The 22,079-nt window shown below is 46.4% G+C and overlaps 1 protein-coding gene across 2 annotated transcripts in view; it reads left to right on the top strand.

Annotated features, from left to right (window-relative positions):
* The window catches only part of paplna (papilin a, proteoglycan-like sulfated glycoprotein), a 90,636-nt gene that overhangs the window by 17,745 nt on the left and 50,812 nt on the right, over positions 1–22,079 (top strand). For both annotated transcript variants that reach the window (XM_036955386.1, XM_036955387.1), the window contains exons 5-11: positions 2,438–2,540; positions 5,900–6,030; positions 12,598–12,721; positions 14,231–14,311; positions 15,879–16,051; positions 18,265–18,388; positions 19,205–19,331. In XM_036955386.1, coding sequence (XP_036811281.1) covers positions 2,438–2,540; positions 5,900–6,030; positions 12,598–12,721; positions 14,231–14,311; positions 15,879–16,051; positions 18,265–18,388; positions 19,205–19,331 — 863 coding nt within the window. The remainder of the gene's footprint in view (positions 1–2,437; positions 2,541–5,899; positions 6,031–12,597; positions 12,722–14,230; positions 14,312–15,878; positions 16,052–18,264; positions 18,389–19,204; positions 19,332–22,079) is intronic.

Genomic DNA, 22,079 nt, shown 5'->3' with positions numbered 1-22,079 from the left:
CTTGGTGTAGTGCCTAAGTACTTCCTTTAGAGGTGTTTTCAATCTGATTCACAGCTTCTTAATCCTTAAGGCTTTACTATGTGGGTCTTGATCAGGTCAGGTACGTTCCTGTGGTTCACCCATTAAACCCTCTTCTCACCATGATTGATGATAGATAGTCACCTCTGGATGTTCCTCTCGGTCTGTACGACATCCTCTCTGATAGATAGTCACCTCTGTTCCTCTCTGTCTCTACGTCATCCTCTCTGATAGATAGTCACCTCTGGATGTTCCTCTCTGTCTGTACGTCATCCTCTCTGATAGATAGTCACCTCTGTTCCTCCTGTCTGTACGTCATCCTCTCTGTCTGTACGTCATCCTCTCTGATAGATAGTCACCTCTGTTCGTCCTGTCTGTATATCATCCTCTCTGATAGATAGTCACCTCTGGATGTTCCTCTCTGTCTGTACGTCATCCTCTCTGATAGATAGTCACCTCTGTTCCTCCTGTCTGTACGTCATCCTCTCTGTCTGTACGTCATCCTCTCTGATAGATAGTCACCTCTGTTCCTCCTGTCTGTACGTCATCCTCTCTGTCTGTACGTCATCCTCTCTGATAGATAGTCACCTCTGTTCCTCCTGTCTGTACGTCATCCTCTCTGTCTGTACATCATCCTCTCTGATAGATAGTCACCTCTGTTCCTCCTGTCTGTACGTCATCCTCTCTGTCTGTACATCATCCTCTCTGATAGATAGTCACCTCTGTTCCTCCTGTCTGTACGTCATCCTCTCTGTCTGTACATCATCCTCTCTGATAGATAGTCACCTCTGTTCCTCCTGTCTGTACGTCATCCTCTCTGATAGATAGTCACCTCTGTTCCTCCTGTCTGTACGTCATCCTCTCTGTCTGTACATCATCCTCTCTGATAGATAGTCACCTCTGTTCCTCCTGTCTGTACGTCATCCTCTCTGTCTGTACATCATCCTCTCTGATAGATAGTCACCTCTGTTCCTCCTGTCTGTACGTCATCCTCTCTGTCTGTACATCATCCTCTCTGATAGATAGTCACCTCTGTTCCTCCTGTCTGTACGTCATCCTCTCTGATAGATAGTCACCTCTGGATGTTCCTCCTGTCTGTACGTCATCCTCTCTGTCTGTACATCATCCTCTCTGATAGATAGTCACCTCTGTTCCTCCTGTCTGTACGTCATCCTCTCTGATAGATAGTCACCTCTGGATGTTCCTCCTGTCTGTACGTCATCCTCTCTGTCTGTACATCATCCTCTCTGATAGATAGTCACCTCTGTTCCTCCTGTCTGTACGTCATCCTCTCTGTCTGTACGTCATCCTCTCTGATAGATAGTCACCTCTGTTCCTCCTGTCTGTACGTCATCCTCTCTGTCTGTACATCATCCTCTCTGATAGATAGTCACCTCTGTTCCTCCTGTCTGTACGTCATCCTCTCTGATAGATAGTCACCTCTGGATGTTCCTCCTGTCTGTACGTCATCCTCTCTGTCTGTACATCATCCTCTCTGATAGATAGTCACCTCTGTTCCTCCTGTCTGTACGTCATCCTCTCTGATAGATAGTCACCTCTGGATGTTCCTCCTGTCTGTACGTCATCCTCTCTGTCTGTACATCATCCTCTCTGATAGATAGTCACCTCTGTTCCTCCTGTCTGTACGTCATCCTCTCTGTCTGTACGTCATCCTCTCTGATAGATAGTCACCTCTGTTCCTCCTGTCTGTACGTCATCCTCTCTGTCTGTACATCATCCTCTCTGATAGATAGTCACCTCTGTTCCTCCTGTCTGTACGTCATCCTCTCTGTCTGTACATCATCCTCTCTGATAGATAGTCACCTCTGTTCCTCCTGTCTGTACGTCATCCTCTCTGATAGATAGTCACCTCTGGATGTTCCTCCTGTCTGTACGTCATCCTCTCTGTCTGTACATCATCCTCTCTGATAGATAGTCACCTCTGTTCCTCCTGTCTGTACGTCATCCTCTCTGTCTGTACATCATCCTCTCTGATAGATAGTCACCTCTGTTCCTCCTGTCTGTACGTCATCCTCTCTGATAGATAGTCACCTCTGGATGTTCCTCCTGTCTGTACGTCATCCTCTCTGTCTGTATGTCATCCTCTCTGATAGATATAATACATTTATGTCTGTATTTACATAGACTTACTGTTGGTGTAACTCTCTCACAGTTGTCAGATCAGTTGTTATAGAGCGAATAGTTTATTCTCCGTTAGTCATTACCTCCACATGAAATACTTCTCTCTGCAACAGCTCATGTTTTTATTAAAGGGATCAACTATACCGTCCGTTCTATGTGTTGAGTTCATACCGAGACATTGGAAGGTGTTATACAATAGTGCACTGTCTATACTGCCAATGCTCTGACTCCTGACCTCTAACCTCTAACCCCATCCCTCTCATGGTGTGTCACACAGGACTGCCCAGGGGGATCCAGAGACTTCAGAGAGGAACAGTGTTCTCAGTTTGACGGATCTGACTTCCAGGGAAAACGATACAAATGGCTCCCATACTATGGAGGTGAGTCAGGAGGGCCTGAGGGCCCGGGGCTTTATACAGCTCCCATACTATGGAGGTGAGTCAGGAGGGCCTGAGGGCCGGGGCTTTATACAGCTCCCATACTATGGAGGTGAGTCAGGAGGGCCTGAGGGCCTGGGGCTTTATACAGCTCCCATACTATGGAGGTGAGTCAGGAGGGCCTGAGGGCCGGGGCTTTATACAGCTCCCATACTATGGAGGTGAGTCAGGAGGGCCTGAGGGCCCGGGGCTTTATACAGCTCCCATACTATGGAGGTGAGTCAGGAGGGCCTGAGGGCCGGGGCTTTATACAGCTCTCATACAATGGAGGTGAGTCAGGAGGGCCTGAGGGCCCGGGGCTTTATACAGCTCCCATACTATGGAGGTGAGTCAGGAGGGCCTGAGGGCCCGGGGGCTTTATACAGCTCCCATACTATGGAGGTGAGTCAGGAGGGCCTGAGGGCCCGGGGGCTTTATACAGCTCCCATACTATGGAGGTGAGTCAGGAGGGCCTGAGGGCCGGGGCTTTATACAGCTCCCATACTATGGAGGTGAGTCAGGAGGGCCTGAGGGCCCGGGGCTTTATACAGCTCCCATACTATGGTGAGTCAGGAGGGCCTGAGGGCCGGGGCTTTATACAGCTCCCATACTATGGAGGTGAGTCAGGAGGGCCTGAGGGCCGGGGCTTTATACAGCTCCCATACTATGGAGGTGAGTCAGGAGGGCCTGAGGGCCCGGGGCTTTATACAGCTCCCATACTATGGAGGTGAGTCAGGAGGGCCTGAGGGCCCAGGGCTTTATACAGCTCCCATACTATGGAGGTGAGTCAGGAGGGCCTGAGGGCCGGGGCTTTATACAGCTCCCATACTATGGAGGTGAGTCAGGAGGGCCTGAGGGCCGGGGCTTTATACAGCTCCCATACTATGGAGGTGAGTCAGGAGGGCCTGAGGGCCCGGGGCTTTATACAGCTCCCATACTATGGAGGTGAGTCAGGAGGGCCTGAGGGCCCGGGGCTTTATACAGCTCCCATACTATGGAGGTGAGTCAGGAGGGCCTGAGGGCCGGGGCTTTATACAGCTCCCATACTATGGAGGTGAGTCAGGAGGGCCTGAGGGCCGGGGCTTTATACAGCTCCCATACTATGGAGGTGAGTCAGGAGGGCCTGAGGGCCGGGGCTTTATACAGCTCCCATACTATGGAGGTGAGTCAGGAGGGCCTGAGGGCCCGGGGCTTTATACAGCTCCCATACTATGGAGGTGAGTCAGGAGGGCCTGAGGGCCGGGTCTTTATACAGCTCCCATACTATGGAGGTGAGTCAGGAGGGCCTGAGGGCCGGGGCTTTATACAGCTCCCATACTATGGAGGTGAGTCAGGAGGGCCTGAGGGCCGGTCCTTTATACAGCTCCCATACTATGGAGGTGAGTCAGGAGGGCCTGAGGGCCGGGGCTTTATACAGCTCCCATACTATGGAGGTGAGTCAGGAGGGCCTGAAGGCCCGGGGCTTTATACAGCTCCCATACTATGGAGGTGAGTCAGGAGGGCCTGAGGGCCGGGGCTTTATACAGCTCCCATACTATGGAGGTGAGTCAGGAGGGCCTGAGGGCCCGGGGCTTTATACAGCTCCCATACTATGGAGGTGAGTCAGGAGGGCCTGAGGGCCGGGGCTTTATACAGCTCCCATACTATGGAGGTGAGTCAGGAGGGCCTGAGGGCCGGGGCTTTATACAGCTCCCATACTATGGAGGTGAGTCAGGAGGGCCTGAGGGCCGGGGCTTTATACAGCTCCCATACTATGGAGGTGAGTCAGGACAGGAGAATTTGGGCAAGTCATTAGGGGTATAAGGTTTGGTAGTGACTGTTACGCACGCCTCAATGAAGAGGGAACGCAACACCCTGCTACAACTAAACTCTCTGTGAAGTGAAAGAGGTATGGACTGTAGGTGGGAGTAAGGATGACAACAGGCAGAATGTGGTACCGTTTACAAGGACTTTATTCCTTTACACGGTAATATGGGGAAAAGGGGCTGGACGGAACCAAAGCAAAGAAAGTAAATCTCAAAGCCCCCCCCCCTCTCCTATCTTACCTGCCTACCCACTACTTACCTAATTTAGCACCAACCAAAATACAGGGGGTGGTCCGCTCAGGTCTTACCTAGTGTGCCTAGACAGTGAATATAGTACGGGTATATGTATGCCCGCGGGCCTCTTGCCTAAGCACTCCCAAGGTGCCTTCCCCTTTCCCCCTGGGAACAAATGAAACAGAATATTAAACAATTTCACAAACAAACTGAGAAACACAGGACATCAAATAAGCTCTATCTGAGCAACAAACTCACAAAACATACCAACTTCCCAGCAATGAACTCCTATCAAAATCAACCTCCAGCAAAATCTACCTATCACATTCAATCGCTCTGCAATGACCTCCCAGCAATGAACCACCAGCAAAATCTACCTATCACAATCAATCTCTCTGCAATGACTTCCCAGCAAATCTCCCTCTCCTGAACAGAACACTGGCTTTTATATAGCTTCAGATTAAATGGGTACTTGGAGACAGCTGCGTCTTGACGAGGGGGCGGGGTCAGCTCTCCAATTAGCCATGGAGTCGACCAATCAGCTGCTTGAGGGATTTCAGGAAGCCATTTCCTGAAATAAACACATGCAAATACACAAACTACAACACATAAACTGGGGAACGTAACAATGACTCTATACTGTAATTAGGGGTGTAAGGTTTGGTAATGATAGTATATTGTAATTAGGGGTGTAATGTTTGGTAATGATAGTATATTGTAATTAGGGGTGTAAGGTTTGGTAATGACTCTATACTGTCATTAGGGGTGTAAGGTTTGGTAATGACTCTATACTGTCATTAGGGTTATAAGGTTTGGTAGTGACTCTATACTGTAATTAGGGGTGTAAGGTTTGGTAATGACTCTATACTGTAATTAGGGGTGTAAGGTTTGGTAATGACTCTATACTGTAATTAGGGGTGTAAGGTTTGGTAATGACTCTATACTGTAACTAGGGGTGTAAGGTTTGGTAATGACTCTATACTGTAACTAGGGGTGTAAGGTTTGGTAATGATAGTATATTGTATGTGTGTTGACTTGGAATACAGTGAACTGAACAGCAATGTTCAGCTGACCATTTAAATATATTACTGCTTAAGTTATGATGACTACAAATGAGAAACGGTCAAATGAATGTGTGTGTATATGTGTGTGTGTGTGTGTGTGTTCTTGTGTGTGTGCGTGCGTGTGTGTGTGTGTTCTTGTGTGTGTGCGTGCGTGTGTGTGTGTGTGTGTGTGTGTGTGTGTGTGTGTGTGTGTGTGTGTGTGTGCGTCTCGCCCCACCAGCTGACAACCCTTGTGAGCTGAACTGTATACCCAGAGGAGAGAACTTCTTCTACCGCCACAAGACAGCTGTGGTTGACGGGACCTCCTGCCACCCCGGGAGGAAAGACGTGTGTGTGGACGGTGTCTGTAAGGTAGGCTTTGTGTGTGTGTGGACGGTGTCTGTAAGGTAGGCTTTGTGTGTGTGTGGACGGTGTCTGTAAGGTAGGCTTTGTGTGTGTGTGGACGGTGTCTGTAAGGTAGGCTTTGTGTGTGTGCGTTAGCGCCGAGCGATTAATGCTTTTTGAGGTCGTTTAGGTTTCGGTTCGATTATTGAAAAATAATTACAGTTATATAATATTTTTAACTATGTAGTATGTGGGTAGAATGCTGTAACAACACAAAATAAAATTATTCATGCTGTCTGACAAAATCACTATTTTAGTAGTTGTTCAAAGTAAATAAGGCTTTGTTTTATGACTGCTGAATAGCAACTATCAATCACTAAGATCATGTATTTTCAGGTAGAGACACGTCGCTAAGCAACAGCTGCTTTCTATATCACCTCACGATCACGACACGTCGCTAAGCAACAGCTGCTTTCTATATCACCTCACGATCACGACACGTCGCTAAGCAACAGCTGCTTTCTATATCAGGGAACCCTGCTGTAATAAGAGCAGGTGGGCTGCCAGAAAGGGAACCCTGCTGTAATAAGAGCAGGTGGGCTGCCAGATAGGGAACCCTGCTGTAATAAGAGCAGGTGGGCTGCCAGATAGGGAACCCTGCTGTAATAAGAGCAGGTGGGCTGCCAGATAGGGAACCCTGCTGTAGTAAGAGCAGGTGGGCTGCCAGAAAGGGAACCCTGCTGTAATAAGAGCAGGTGGGCTGCCAGAAAGGGAACCCTGCTGTAATAAGAGCAGGTGGGCTGCCAGATAGGGAACCCTGCTGTAATAAGAGCAGGTGGGCTGCCAGATAGGGAACCCTGCTGTAATAAGAGCAGGTGGGCTGCCAGATAGGGAACCCTGCTGCAATAAGTACAGGTGGGCTGCCAGATAGGGAACCCTGCTATAATAAGAGCAGGTGGGCTGCCAGAAAGGGAACCCTGCTGTAATAAGAGCAGGTGGGCTGCCAGATAGGGAACCCTGCTGTAATAAGAGCAGGTGGGCTGCCAGAAAGGGAACCCTGCTGTAGTAAGAGCAGGTGGGCTGCCAGATAGGGAACCCTGCTGTAATAAGAGCAGGTGGGCTGCCAGAAAGGGAACCCTGCTGTAATAAGAGCAGGTGGGCTGCCAGAAAGGGAACCCTGCTGTAATAAGATCATCTATCTAGTATCTATCTTTCCCCTTAGATCTAGTATCTTTCTAGTATCTATCTTTTCCCTTAGATCTAGTATCTATCTTTCCCCTTAGGTCTAGTATCTATATTTCCCCTTAGGTCTAGTATCTATCTAGTATCTATCTAGTATCTATCTTTCACCCCTAGGTCTAGTATCTATCTTTCACCCCTAGGTCTAGTATCTTTCTAGTATCTATCTAGTATCTATCTTTCCCCTTAGGTCTAGTATCTATCTAGTATCTATCTTTCCCCCTAGGTCTAGTATCTATCTAGTATCTATCATTCCCCCTAGGTCTAGTATCTATCTAGTATCTACCTTTCCCCCTAGGTCTAGTATTTATCTAGTATCTATCTTTCCCCCTAGGTCTAGTATCTATCTAGTATCTATCATTCCCCCTAGGTCTAGTATTTATCTAGTATCTATCTTTCCCCCTAGGTCTAGTATCTATCTAGTATCTATCATTCCCCCTAGGTCTAGTATTTATCTAGTATCTATCTTTCCCCCTAGGTCTAGTATCTATCTTTCTGTGGCTGTTTCTTTTTGTATCCATAATCATCTAACCTATACTCTATCTAACCCATACTCTATCCATCTAACCCATACTCTATCCATCTAACCCATACTCTATCCATCTAACCCATACTCTATCTATCTAACCCATACTCTATCTATCTAACCCATACTCTATCTATCTAACCCATACTCTATCCATCTAACCCATACTCTATCCATCTAACCCATACTCTATCCACCTAACCCATACTCTATCTATCTAACCCATACTCTATCCATCTAACCCATACTCTATCTATCTAACCCATACTCTATCTATCTAACCCATACTCTATCCATCTAACCCATACTCTATCTATCTAACCCATACTCTATCTATCTAACCCATACTCTATCCACCTAACCCATACTCTATCTATCTAACCCATACTCTATCCATCTAACCCATACTCTATCCATCTAACCCATACTCTATCCATCTAACCCATACTCTATCCATCTAACCCATACTCTATCCACCTAACCCATACTCTATCCATCTAACCCATACTCTATCCATCTAACCCATACTCTATCCATCTAACCCGTACTCTATCTATCTAACCCATACTCTATCCATCTAACCCATACTCTATCTATCTAACCCATACTCTATCCATCTAACCCATACTCTATCCATCTAACCCATACTCTATCCATCTAACCCATACTCTATCCATCTAACCCATACTCTATCTATCTAACCCATACTCTATCCATCTAACCCATACTCTATCCATCTAACCCATACTCTATCCATCTAACCCATACTCTATCCACCTAACCCATACTCTATCTATCTAACCCATACTCTATCCATCTAACCCGTACTCTATCCATCTAACCCATACTCTATCCATCTAACCCATACTCTTTCCATCTAACCCATACTCTATCTATCTAACCCATACTCTATCCATCTAACCCATACTCTATCCACCTAACCCATACTCTATCCATCTAACCCATACTCTATCCATCTAACCCATACTCTATCCACCTAACCCATACTCTATCTATCTAACCCATACTCTATCCATCTAACCCGTACTCTATCCATCTAACCCATACTCTATCCATCTAACCCATACTCTATCCATCTAACCCATACTCTATCTATCTAACCCATACTCTATCCATCTAACCCATACTCTATCCATCTAACCCATACTCTATCTATCTAACCCATACTCTATCCATCTAACCCGTACTCTATCCATCTAACCCATACTCTATCCATCTAACCCGTACTCTATCCATCTAACCCATACTCTATCCATCTAACCCATACTCTATCCATCTAACCCATACTCTATCTATCTAACCCATACTCTATCTATCTAACCCATACTCTATCCATCTAACCCATACTCTATCCATCTAACCCATACTCTATCTATCTAACCCATACTCTATCCATCTAACCCGTACTCTATCCATCTAACCCATACTCTATCCATCTAACCCGTACTCTATCCATCTAACCCATACTCTATCCATCTAACCCATACTCTATCCATCTAACCCATACTCTATCTATCTAACCCATACTCTATCCACCTAACCCATACTCTATCCACCTAACCCATACTCTATCCATCTAACCCATACTCTATCCATCTAACCCATACTCTATCCATCTAACCCATACTCTATCCATCTAACCCATACTCTATCTATCTAACCCATACTCTATCTATCTAACCCATACTCTATCTATCTAACCCATACTCTATCCATCTAACCCATACTCTATCCATCTAACCCATACTCTATCCATCTAACCCATACTCTATCCATCTAACCCATACTCTATCCATCTAACCCATACTCTATCTATCTAACCCATACTCTATCTATCTAACCCATACTCTATCTATCTAACCCATACTCTATCCATCTAACCCATACTCTATCCATCTAACCCATACTCTATCCATCTAACCCATACTCTATCCATCTAACCCATACTCTATCCATCTAACCCATACTCTATCCATCTAACCCATACTCTATCCATCTAACCCATACTCTATCCATCTAACCCATACTCTATCCATCTAACCCATACTCTATCCACCTAACCCATACTCTATCCATCTAACCCATACTCTATCCATCTAACCCGTACTCTATCCACCTAACCCGTACTCTATCCACCTAACCCGTACTCTATCCACCTAACCCATACTCTATCCATCTAACCCATACTCTATCCATCTAACCCATACTCTATCCATCTAACCCATACTCTATCCATCTAACCCATACTCTATCCACCTAACCCGTACTCTATCCACCTAACCCGTACTCTATCCATCTAACCCATACTCTATCTATCTAACCCATACTCTATCTATCTAACCCATACTCTATCCATCTAACCCGTACTCTATCCATCTAACCCATACTCTATCCATCTAACCCATACTCTATCCATCTAACCCATACTCTATCCATCTAACCCATACTCTATCTATCTAACCCATACTCTATCCACCTAACCCGTACTCTATCCATCTAACCCATACTCTATCTATCTAACCCATACTCTATCTATCTAACCCATACTCTATCCACCTAACCCATACTCTATCTATCTAACCCATACTCTATCCACCTAACCCATACTCTATCCATCTAACCCATACTCTATCTATCTAACCCATACTCTATCTATCTAACCCATACTCTATCTATCTAACCCATACTCTATCCACCTAACCCATACTCTATCTATCTAACCCATACTCTATCTATCTAACCCATACTCTATCCATCTAACCCATACTCTATCTATCTAACCCATACTCTATCCATCTAACCCATAATCTATCTATCTAACCCATACTCTATCCATCTAACCCATACTCTATCCATCTAACCCATACTCTATCTATCTAACCCATACTCTATCTATCTAACCCATACTCTATCCATCTAACCCATACTCTATCTATCTAACCCATACTCTATCCATCTAACCCATACTCTATCCATCTAACCCATACTCTATCCACCTAACCCATACTCTATCCATCTAACCCATACTCTATCCACCTAACCCATACTCTATCCATCTAACCCATACTCCATCCATCTAACCCATACTCTATCCATCTAACCCATACTCTATCCATCTAACCCATACTCTATCCACCTAACCCATACTCTATCCACCTAACCCATACTCTATCCATCTAACCCATACTCTATCTATCTAACCCATACTCTATCCACCTAACCCATACTCTATCCACCTAACCCATACTCTATCCATCTAACCCATACTCTATCCATCTAACCCATACTCTATCTATCTAACCCATACTCTATCTATCTAACCCATACTCTATCCACCTAACCCATACTCTATCCATCTAACCCATACTCTATCTATCTAACCCATACTCTATCTATCTAACCCATACTCTATCCATCTAACCCATACTCTATCTATCTAACCCATACTCTATCCACCTAACCCATACTCTATCTATCTAACCCGTACTCTATCTATCTAACCCATACTCTATCTATCTAACCCATACTCTATCCATCTAACCCATACTCTATCTATCTAACCCGTACTCTATCTATCTAACCCATACTCTATCTATCTAACCCATACTCTATCCATCTAACCCATACTCTATCTATCTAACCCGTACTCTATCTATCTAACCCATACTCTATCTATCTAACCCATACTCTATCCATCTAACCCATACTCTATCTATCTAACCCATACTCTATCTATCTAACCCATACTCTATCTATCTAACCCATACTCTATCCATCTAACCCATACTCTATCTATCTAACCCATACTCTATCCACCTAACCCATACTCTATCCATCTAACCCATACTCTATCTATCTAACCCATACTCTATCTATCTAACCCGTACTCTATCTATCTAACCCATACTCTATCTATCTAACCCATACTCTATCCATCTAACCCATACTCTATCTATCTAACCCATACTCTATCCATCTAACCCATACTCTATCCACCTAACCCATACTCTATCCACCTAACCCATACTCTATCCACCTAACCAATACTCTATCCATCTAACCCATACTCTATCTATCTAACCCATACTCTATCTATCTAACCCATACTCTATCCATCTAACCCATACTCTATCTATCTAACCCATACTCTATCCACCTAACCCATACTCTATCCATCTAACCCATACTCTATCTATCTAACCCATACTCTATCTATCTAACCCATACTCTATCCACCTAACCCATACTCTATCCACCTAACCCATACTCTATCCATCTAACCCATACTCTATCCATCTAACCCATACTCTATCCACCTAACCCATACTCTATCCACCTAACCCATACTCTATCCATCTAACCCATACTCTATCCATCTAACCCATACTCTATCCATCTAACCCATACTCTATCCATCTAACCCATACTCTATCTATCTAACCCATACTCTATCTATCTAACCCGTACTCTATCCATCTAACCCATACTCTATCCATCTAACCCATACTCTATCTATCTAACCCATACTCTATCCATCTAACCCATACTCTATCTATCTAACCCATACTCTATCTATCTAACCCGTACTCTATCCATCTAACCCATACTCTATCCATCTAACCCATACTCTATCCATCTAACCCATACTCTATCCATCTAACCCATACTCTATCCATCTAACCCATACTCTATCTATCTAACCCATACTCTATCTATCTAACCCATACTCTATCCACCTAACCCATACTCTATCCATCTAACCCATATCCTTGTCTCTCTCCTTCTCTCTGCCCCCCTTCCCCCTCCAGCGTCTGGGCTGTGACAACATGCTGGAGTCCCCCCAGCAGGAGGACCCCTGTCTGCAGTGTGGGGGCAACGGACAGTCCTGCTACCCAGTTAGGAGTACCTTCAATATTAACAACCTGCCCAAAGGTAAGGTACAGATTAGGGATGCAAAATTCTGCTAACTTTCCCAGAATTCCTAGGTTTTCCAGAAATCCCGGTTAGAAAATGCCTAGAATCATAATGGAATAAGAAGAAAATTCGGGAATCCTCCTACCAGGATTTCTGGAAAACCTGGGAATGTTTTGAAAGTTTACTGGACTTTTTCAACCTTAGTACAGATTGTCCCTTTCACCTCACATTTCCATTTATGGTAGTGTTTCCCCATGGTGCAGTTGTGGGCTCTACAAAGTTCATGCTGTGGTATTGGCAGACCAATAGAATGCCTCCACAGGGCTCCAGCGTCTTCTAGCGATAGTTTGTCACAAAGTTTTAGTGTCAACAACTGTGGTAACTCTGGTTGTCCACTGATGTGTTCTGTCCCCCCCCCTTTGTGTCCCTTGTCTCCCAGGGTATAACCAGGTGTCCCTTCTCTCCCAGGGTATAACCAGGTGTCCCCCCCCCCTTTGTATCCCTTGTCTCCCAGGGTATAACCAGGTGTTCTCCCCCCCCCCTTTGTGTCCCTTCTCTCCCAGGGTATAACCAGGTGTTCTGTCCCCGCTTTGTGTCCCTTGTCTCCCAGGGTATAACCAGGTGTTCTGTCCCCCCCCCTTGTGTCCCTTCTCTCCCAGGATATAACCAGCTGTTCTATCTCTCCTGTTCTCCTCCCTCCCAGACTATAACCAGCTGTTCTATCTCTCTTGTTCTCCTCCCTCCCAGACTATAACCAGCTGTTCTATCTCTCCTGTTCTCCTCCCTCCCAGACTATAACCAGCTGTTCTATCTCTCCTGTTCTCCTCCCTCCCAGACTATAACCAGCTGTTCTATCTCTCCTGTTCTCCTCCCTCCCAGGTTATAACCAGCTGTTCTATCTCTCTTGTTCTCCTCCCTCCCAGACTATAACCAGCTGTTCTATCTCTCCTGTTCTCCTCTCTCCCAGACTATAACCAGCTGTTCTATCTCTCCTGTTCTCCTCCCTCCCAGACTATAACCAGCTGTTCTCTCTCCTGTTCTCCTCCCTCCCAGACTATAACCAGCTGTTCTATCTCTCTTGTTCTCCTCCCTCCCAGACTATAACCAGCTGTTCTATCTCTCCTGTTCTCCTCCCTCCCAGACTATAACCAGCTGTTCTATCTCTCCTGTTCTCCTCCCTCCCAGACTATAACCAGCTGTTCTCTCTCCTGTTCTCCTCCCTCCCAGACTATAACCAGCTGTTCTATCTCTCTTGTTCTCCTCCCTCCCAGACTATAACCAGCTGTTCTATCTCTCCTGTTCTCCTCCCTCCCAGACTATAACCAGCTGTTCTATCTCTCCTGTTCTCCTCCCTCCCAGACTATAAACAGCTGTTCTCTCTCCTGTTCTCCTCCCTCCCAGGCTATAACCAGCTGTTCTCTCTCCTGTTCTCCTCCCTCCCAGGCTATAACCAGCTGTTCTCTCTCCTGTTCTCCTCCCTCCCAGGCTATAACCAGCTGTTCTCTCTCCTGTTCTCCTCCCTCCCAGGCTATAACCAGATGTTTATCATCCCTGTGGGAGCCACCTCCATCCGCATCGGAGAGACTGTTGCTACTCGTAACTACCTGGGTGAGGACTTCATTCCTTGGACAACTGGATGGTTAATGGTTAATGGTTAGGCTAGACAGACGATATAGCTATCAACTGTCCTGTACATTAAATGTAATTAAGATCAGCGAGGCGGCATTTAAGATCAAGAGTTCAATCTTATCATGACAACATGATTATGTAGAGGAGAGCTCTCTTTAATGACTGTGACTGTAACCAAGGCTACTGTGTACGAGGATAACTCTCTTTAATGACTGTGACTGTAACCAAGGCTACTGTGTACGAGGAGAACTCTATTTAATGACTGTGACTGTAACCAAGGCTACTGTGTACGAGGAGAACTCTCTTTAATGACTGTGACTGTAACCAAGGCTACTGTGTACGAGGAGAACTCTATTTAATGACTGTGACTGTAACCAAGGCTACTGTGTACAAGGAGAACTCTATTTAATGACTGTGACTGTAACCAAGGCTACTGTGTACGAGGAGAACTCTCTTTAATGACTGTGACTGTAACCATGGCTACTGTGTTCGAGGAGAACTCTCTTTAATGACTGTGACTGTAACCAAGGCTACTGTGTACGAGGAGAACTCTCTTTAATGACTGTGACTGTAACCAAGGCTACTGTGTACAAGGAGAACTCTATTTAATGACTGTGACTGTAACCAAGGCTACTGTGTACGAGGAGAACTCTCTTTAATGACTGTGACTGTAACCATGGCTACTGTGTTCGAGGAGAACTCTCTTTAATGACTGTGACTGTAACCAAGGCTACTGTGTACGAGGAGAACTCTCTTTAATGACTGTGACTGTAACCAAGGCTACTGTGTACGAGGAGAACTCTCTTTAATGACTGTGACTGTAACCAAGGCTACTGTGTACGAGGAGAACTCTATTTAATGACTGTGACTGTAACCATGGCTACTGTGTTCGAGGAGAACTCTCTTTAATGACTGTGACTGTAACCAAGGCTACTGTGTACGAGGAGAACTCTCTTTAATGACTGTGACTGTAACCAAGGCTACTGTGTACGAGGAGAACCCTATTTAATGACTGTGACTGTAACCAAGGCTACTGTGTACGAGGAAAACTCTCTTTAATGACTGTGACTGTAACCAAGGCTACTGTGTACGAGGATAACTCTATTTAATGACTCTGACTGTAACCAAGGCTACTGTGACTGTAACCAAGGCTACTGTGTACGAGGAGAACTCTATTTAATGACTGTGACTGTAACCAAGGCTACTGTGTACGAGGAGAACTCTCTTTAATGACTGTGACTGTAACCAAGGCTACTGTGTACGAGGAGAACTCTATTTAATGACTGTGACTGTAACCAAGGCTACTGTGTACGAGGAGAACTCTCTTTAATGACTGTGACTGTAACCAAGGCTACTGTGTACGAGGATAACTCTATTTAATGACTCTGACTGTAACCAAGGCTACTGTGTCTGTAACCAAGGCTACTGTGACTGTAACCAAGGCTACTGTGTCTGTAACCAAGGCTACTGTGTCTGTAACCAAGGCTACTGTGTCTGTAACCAAGGCTACTGTGTCTGTAACCAAGGCTACTGTGTCTACCATCAGCTGTTAAGAACCTGCGTGGTGAGTACTACCTGAACGGCCACTGGGTGATTGAGTTCTCCAGAGCCACTCCAGTAGCTGGCACCATGCTATACTACCAGAGAGGGGCTGAGGGAGAGATGACTCCTGAGACCATCATCGGCCGCGGACCCACCACCGAGCCGCTGGTTATAGAGGTCAGAGACACCTGGTCCAGCGTCCAAAACGACACCCTGTTCCCTATATAGCGCGCACTATGTACAGAATAGGGTGCCCGATTTTAGATTCAGATTCAAAACTTTATTGCCCCGTTCTTGTGGAATGGGAAACGTGTCTTTGGGTTTTACATGCATGTGGCTCACACATAGCAACTAGACAGACACGCACGTACGCACGCACAGACACACACACACACACACACAGACACACACACACACACACACACACGCACACGGAGCAACTGTAGGCCTACATGATAAATCAATAGAGATGAACACATCAGCTGTTATCGACCTGAAACATTTGGGTTTATGTTTCTTAAGTACATTTACATTTTGCAAGTAAAATATTGAAAAAATATCTGGTACTACACTCTTAGAAGAAAAGGTTCTGTCCTCATAGGAGAACCCTTTTGAAGAACCCTTTTTTGGTTCCAGGTAGAACCCTTCCCACAGAGGATTCTACATGGAACTCAAAAGGGTTTTCCTATGGAGAAAGTTGAAGAAACCTTTACGAACCCCTTTTTTTACAAGTGTGTATAATCCTTGGCAGTAAGGGTGAACTTCTATCACACATACCATTGTTGAAACAGACTCCCAGATATGTAGTCTGTTTGTGCTTGTCTTGCTAACAACGACCATAGGAGTTGACAAGACAGCTCCAACAGATTTGGGAACAGACTCCCAGATATGTAGTCTGTTTGTGCTTGTCTTGCTAACAACGACCATAGGAGTTGGCAAGACAGCTCCAACAGATTTGGGAACAGACTCCCAGATATGTAGTCTGTTTGTGCTTGTCTTGCTAACAACGACCATAGGAGTTGACAAGACAGCTCCAACAGATTTGGGAACAGACTCCCAGATATGTAGTCTGTTTGTGCTTGTCTTGCTAACAACGACCATAGGAGTTGACAAGACAGCTCCAACAGATTTGGGAACAGACTCCCAACTGCACTATATATACAAAAGTATGTGGACACCCCCTTAAAATGAGTGTATTCGGGCTAATTCAGTCACACCCGTTGCTGACACACAGCCATGCAATCTCCATGGACAAACATTGGCAGTAGAATGGCCCTTACTGAAGAACTCAGTGACTTTCAACGTGGCACCGTCATAGGATCGTCACAAGTCAGTATGTCAAATTTCTAGCCCTGCTAGAGCTGCCCCCCCGGTCAACTATAAGTGGTGTTATTGTGAAGTGGGAACGTCTAGGAGCAACAACGGCTCAGCCGTGAAGTGGTAGGCCACACAAGCTCACAGAACGGAACCACCGAGGTCTGAAGCACGTAAAAATCATCTGTCCTCGGCTGCAACACTCACTACTGAGTTCCAAACTGCCTCTGGAAGCAACATCAGCACAATAACTGTTTGTTGAAAGCTTCGTGAAATGGGTTTCCATGAAGCAGTGGAAGCGCGTTCTCTGGAGTGATGAATCACGCTTCACCATCTGGCAGTCCGACTGACAAATCTTGGTTTGGCAGATGCCAGGAGAACACTACCTGCCCCAATGCATAGTGCCAACTGTAAAGTTGGCACTATGGGGCTGTTTTTCATGGTTCGGGACCCTTAGGTCCAGTGAAGGGAAATCTTAACGCTACAGAATACAATGACATTGTAGACGATTCTGTGCTTCCAACTTAGTGGCAACAGTTTGGGGAAGGCCCTTTCCTGTTCCAGCATGACAATGCCTCGGTGCACAAAGCGAGATCCATACAGAAGTGGTTTGTCAAAATCGGTGTGGAAGAACTTGACTGGCCTCCACAGAGCCCTGACCTCAACCCCATCGAACACCTTTGGGATGAATTGGAACGCTGACTGCGAGTCAGGCCTAAATCGCCCAACATCAGCGCCTGACCTCACTAATGCTCTTGTGGCTGAATGGAAGCAAGTCCCCCACAGCAATGTTCCAACATCTATTGGAAAGCCTTCCCAGAAGAGTGGAGGCTGTTATAGCAGCAATGTTCCAACATCTAGTGGAAAGCCTTCCCAGAAGAGTGGAGGCTGTTATAGCAGCAAAGGGGGGACCAACTCCATATTAATGCCCTCGATTATGGAAAGAGGTGTATGATGAGCAGGTGTCCACATACTTTTGGTCATGTAGTGTATTTTCAGATGCCGACCCTATTTGCAAAATGATTTTGATACAGATCCCCAGATGATCGAACCTTTCCTTCCCCCCCCCCCCCCAGTTGATCAGCCAGGAACATAACCAGGGAATAGAGTACGAGTACTACCTCCCTAACGGTCACTCCAGAGAGGGTCACTACTGGAGCTTCGGCTCTTGGTCTGCCTGCAGCAGAGAGTGTGGCTCAGGTACGTGTCCCTCCTTACTCTGATCTGTCACTGTGGTCTTTTTGGTTTTTACGGCATGTTCTTCCTTGCTTTGACTTGTCCATACTCATCCCTGGTTCTGGTTATTGTTCTTCTTGTTCTTGTTGTTCTTGTTCTTGTTCTTCTTGTTCTTCTTGTTGTTCTTCTAGTTCTTGTTCTTTTTATTTTTCTTGTTGTTCTTGTTGTTCTTGTTCTTGTTCTTCTTGTTCTTCTTGTTCTTCTTGTTCTTCTTGTTCTTCTTGTTCTTTTTATTTTTCTTGTTCTTCTTGTTGTTCTTGTTGTTCTTGTTCTTGTTCTTCTTGTTCTTCTTGTTGTTCTTCTAGTTCTTGTTCTTTTTATTTTTCTTGTTCTTCTTGTTCTTCTTCTTCTTGTTCTTCTTGTTCTTCTTGTTCTTCTTCTTCTTGTTCTTCTTGTTCTTCTTGTTCTTTTTATTTTTCTTCTTGTTCTTCTTGTTCTTCTTGTTCTTCTTGTTCTTCTTGTTCTTCTTCTTCTTCTTGTTCTTTTTATTTTTCTTCTTGTTCTTTTTATTTTTCTTGTTTTTCTTCTTGTTCTTCTTGTTCTTCTTGTTCTTCTTGTTCTTCTTGTTCTTCTTGTTTTTCTTCTTGTTGTTCTTCTTGCTCTTCTTGTTCTTCTTGTTCTTCTTGTTCTTTTTATTTTGTTCTTCTTGTTGTTCTTCTTGCTCTTCTTGTTCTACTCAACAATAGTTAATGCTGTTTGTTTTTGACCAAAGTATCCTTGGACACAGTTAACCTTTTTCCATCCCTGCTGGACTGATTCCTCATCCTGTCCCTCCACCAGGGTACCAGTCTCGTCTGGTGTTCTGTGCCATCGATAACGAGGCCTACCCAGACTACCTGTGCTCCGCCTTGCCACGCCCCCTCACCAACCGCACCTGCAACACTCAGCAATGTCCTCAGACTCAGAGGTGAGTCAGCCACTTCCTACAAGGCTCTACATTTCACAATAACTCCTTTTGGGAAATGAACAAAACGCTGTTCAAGGAAGTGATGTGAGTTTACAGTCATGCACGTCAAAGTAAGTCTGATAGCAACGTTGATTGTATTTCTTTAGACAGAAGTCAGTCAGTCGCCTTTTGCGTCCTAGCTCAGAGATGAATGCCCTGATTTCCACGTCCAGTATGGTGGAATGTGCTGTACTTTGAGACAGACCCCAGTTACTGTATGCTAAACCGACTGAACCTATCAAGGCCGCTGTGATGAAGAAGACTGTGTAATGGGTAGAGAAGCTGACATGGTGTAGCACAGTGATACCTTATTATGACTGATTGTGTTAAGACTGATTCACGAAGCGTCTCAGAGTCAGTGTTGCCTTTTAGATCATAATGAATGAGATGATATGGACAGATCCTAGATCAGCGCTTCTACTTTGAGACGCTTAATGGATATGGGCCCAGATCTTTCACAAAGTTCACTACCTGACTCCCTCCTCCTTCTACCTGACTCCCTCCTCCTACCTGACTCCATCATCCTACCTGACTCCATCATCCTACCTGACTCCCTCCTCCTACCTGACTCCATCATCCTACCTGACTCCCTCCTTCTACCTGACTCCCTGCTCCCTCCTCCTACCTGACTCCTTTCCTCCTACCTGACTCCCTGCTCCCTCCTCCTACCTGACTCCCTCCTCCTACCTGACTCCATCCTCCTACCTGACTCCCTCCTCCTACCTGACTCATCCTCCTACCTGATTCCACCCTCCTACCTGACTCCCTCCTCCTACCTGACTCCATCATCCTACCTGACTCCACCCTCCTACCTGACTCCATCCTCCTACCTGACTCCCTCCTCCGACCTAACTCCACCCTTCTACCTGACTCCCTCCTCCTACCTGACTCCACCCTCCTACCTGACTCCCTCCTCCTACCTGACTACATCATCCTACCTGACTCCACCCTCCTACCTGACTCCACCCTCCTACCTGACTCCACCCTCCTACCTGACTCCCTCCTCCTACCTGACTCCCTCCTTCTACCTGACTCCCTCCTTCTACCTGACTCCATCATCCTACCTGACTCCCTCCTCCTACCTGACTCCATCATCCTACCTGACTCCCTCCTTCTACCTGACTCACTGCTCCCTCCTCCTACCTGACTCCTTTCCTCCTACCTGACTCCCTCCTCCTACCTGACTCCCTCCTTCTACCTGACTCCCTGCTCCCTCCTCCTACCTGACTCCTTTCCTCCTACCTGACTCCCTCCTCCTACCTGACTCCCTCCTTCTACCTGACTCCATCCTCCTACCTGACTCCATCCTCCTACCTGATTCCATCCTCCTACCTGACTCCACCCTCCTACCTGACTCCCTCCTTCTACCTGACTCCCTGCTCCCTCCTCCTACCTGACTCCACCCTCCTACCTGATTCCATCCTCCTACCTGACTCCACCCTCCTACCTGACTCCCTCCTCCGACCTGACTCCTTTCCTCCTACCTGACTCCCTCCTCCTACCTGACTCCCTCCTCCGACCTGACTCCATCCTTCTACCTGACTCCATCCTCCTACCTGATTCCATCCTCCTACCTGACTCCATCCTCCTACCTGATTCCATCCTCCTACCTGATTCCATCCTCCTACCTGACTCCATCCTCCTACCTGATTCCACCCTCCTACCTGACTCCATCCTCCTACCTGATTCCATCCTCCTACCTGATTCCATCCTCCTACCTGACTCCATCCTCCTACCTGATTCCACCCTCCTACCTGACTCCATCCTTCTACCTGATTCCATCCTCCTACCTGATTCCATCGTCCTACCTGACTCCATCCTCCTACCTTATTCCATCCTCCTACCTGATTCCATCCTCCTACCTGACTCCACCCTCCTACCTGACTCCACCCTCCTACCTGACTCCATCCTCCTACCTTATTCCACCCTCCTACCTGACTCCATCCTCCTACCTGACTCCATCCTCCTACCTGACTCCATCCTCCTACCTTATTCCATCCTCCTACCTGACTCCCTCCTCCTACCTGACTCCACCCTCCTACCTGACTCCATCCTCCTACCTGACTCCATCCTCCTACCTTATTCCATCCTCCTACCTGACTCCATCCTCCTACCTGACTCCATCCTCCTACCTGACTCCATCCTCCTACCTGACTCCATCCTCCTACCTGACTCCATCCTCCTACCTTATTCCCTCCTCCTACCTGACTCCCTCCTCCTACCTGACTCCATCCTCCTACCTTATTCCATCCTCCTACCTGACTCCATCCTCCTACCTGACTCCACCCTCCTACCTGACTCCCTCCTCCTCCTACCTGACTCCACCCTCCTACCTGACTCCATCCTTCTACCTGACTCCATCCTCCTACCTGACTCCACCCTCCTACCTGACTCCATCCTCCTACCTGACTCCATCCTCCTACCTGACTCCCTCCTTCTACCTGACTCCATCCTCCTACCCGACTCCATCCTCCTACCTGACTCCCTCCTCCTACCTGACTCCACCCTCCTACCCGACTCCACCCTCCTACCTGACTCCCTCCTCCGACCTAACTCCACCCTCTACCTGACTCCACCCTCCTACCTGACTCCACCCTCCTACCCGACTCCACCCTCCTACCTGACTCCCTCCTCCGACCTAACTCCACCCTCCTACCTGACTCCACCCTCCTACCTGACTCCACCCTCCTACCTGACTCCACCCTCCTA

Source organism: Oncorhynchus mykiss, chromosome 19, assembly GCF_013265735.2.
Source record: "Oncorhynchus mykiss isolate Arlee chromosome 19, USDA_OmykA_1.1, whole genome shotgun sequence".
Classification (NCBI taxonomy): Eukaryota; Metazoa; Chordata; class Actinopteri; order Salmoniformes; family Salmonidae; genus Oncorhynchus; species Oncorhynchus mykiss.
Note: the sequence above shows the minus strand (reverse complement) of the source record. Positions and strands in the feature narration are given on the sequence as shown.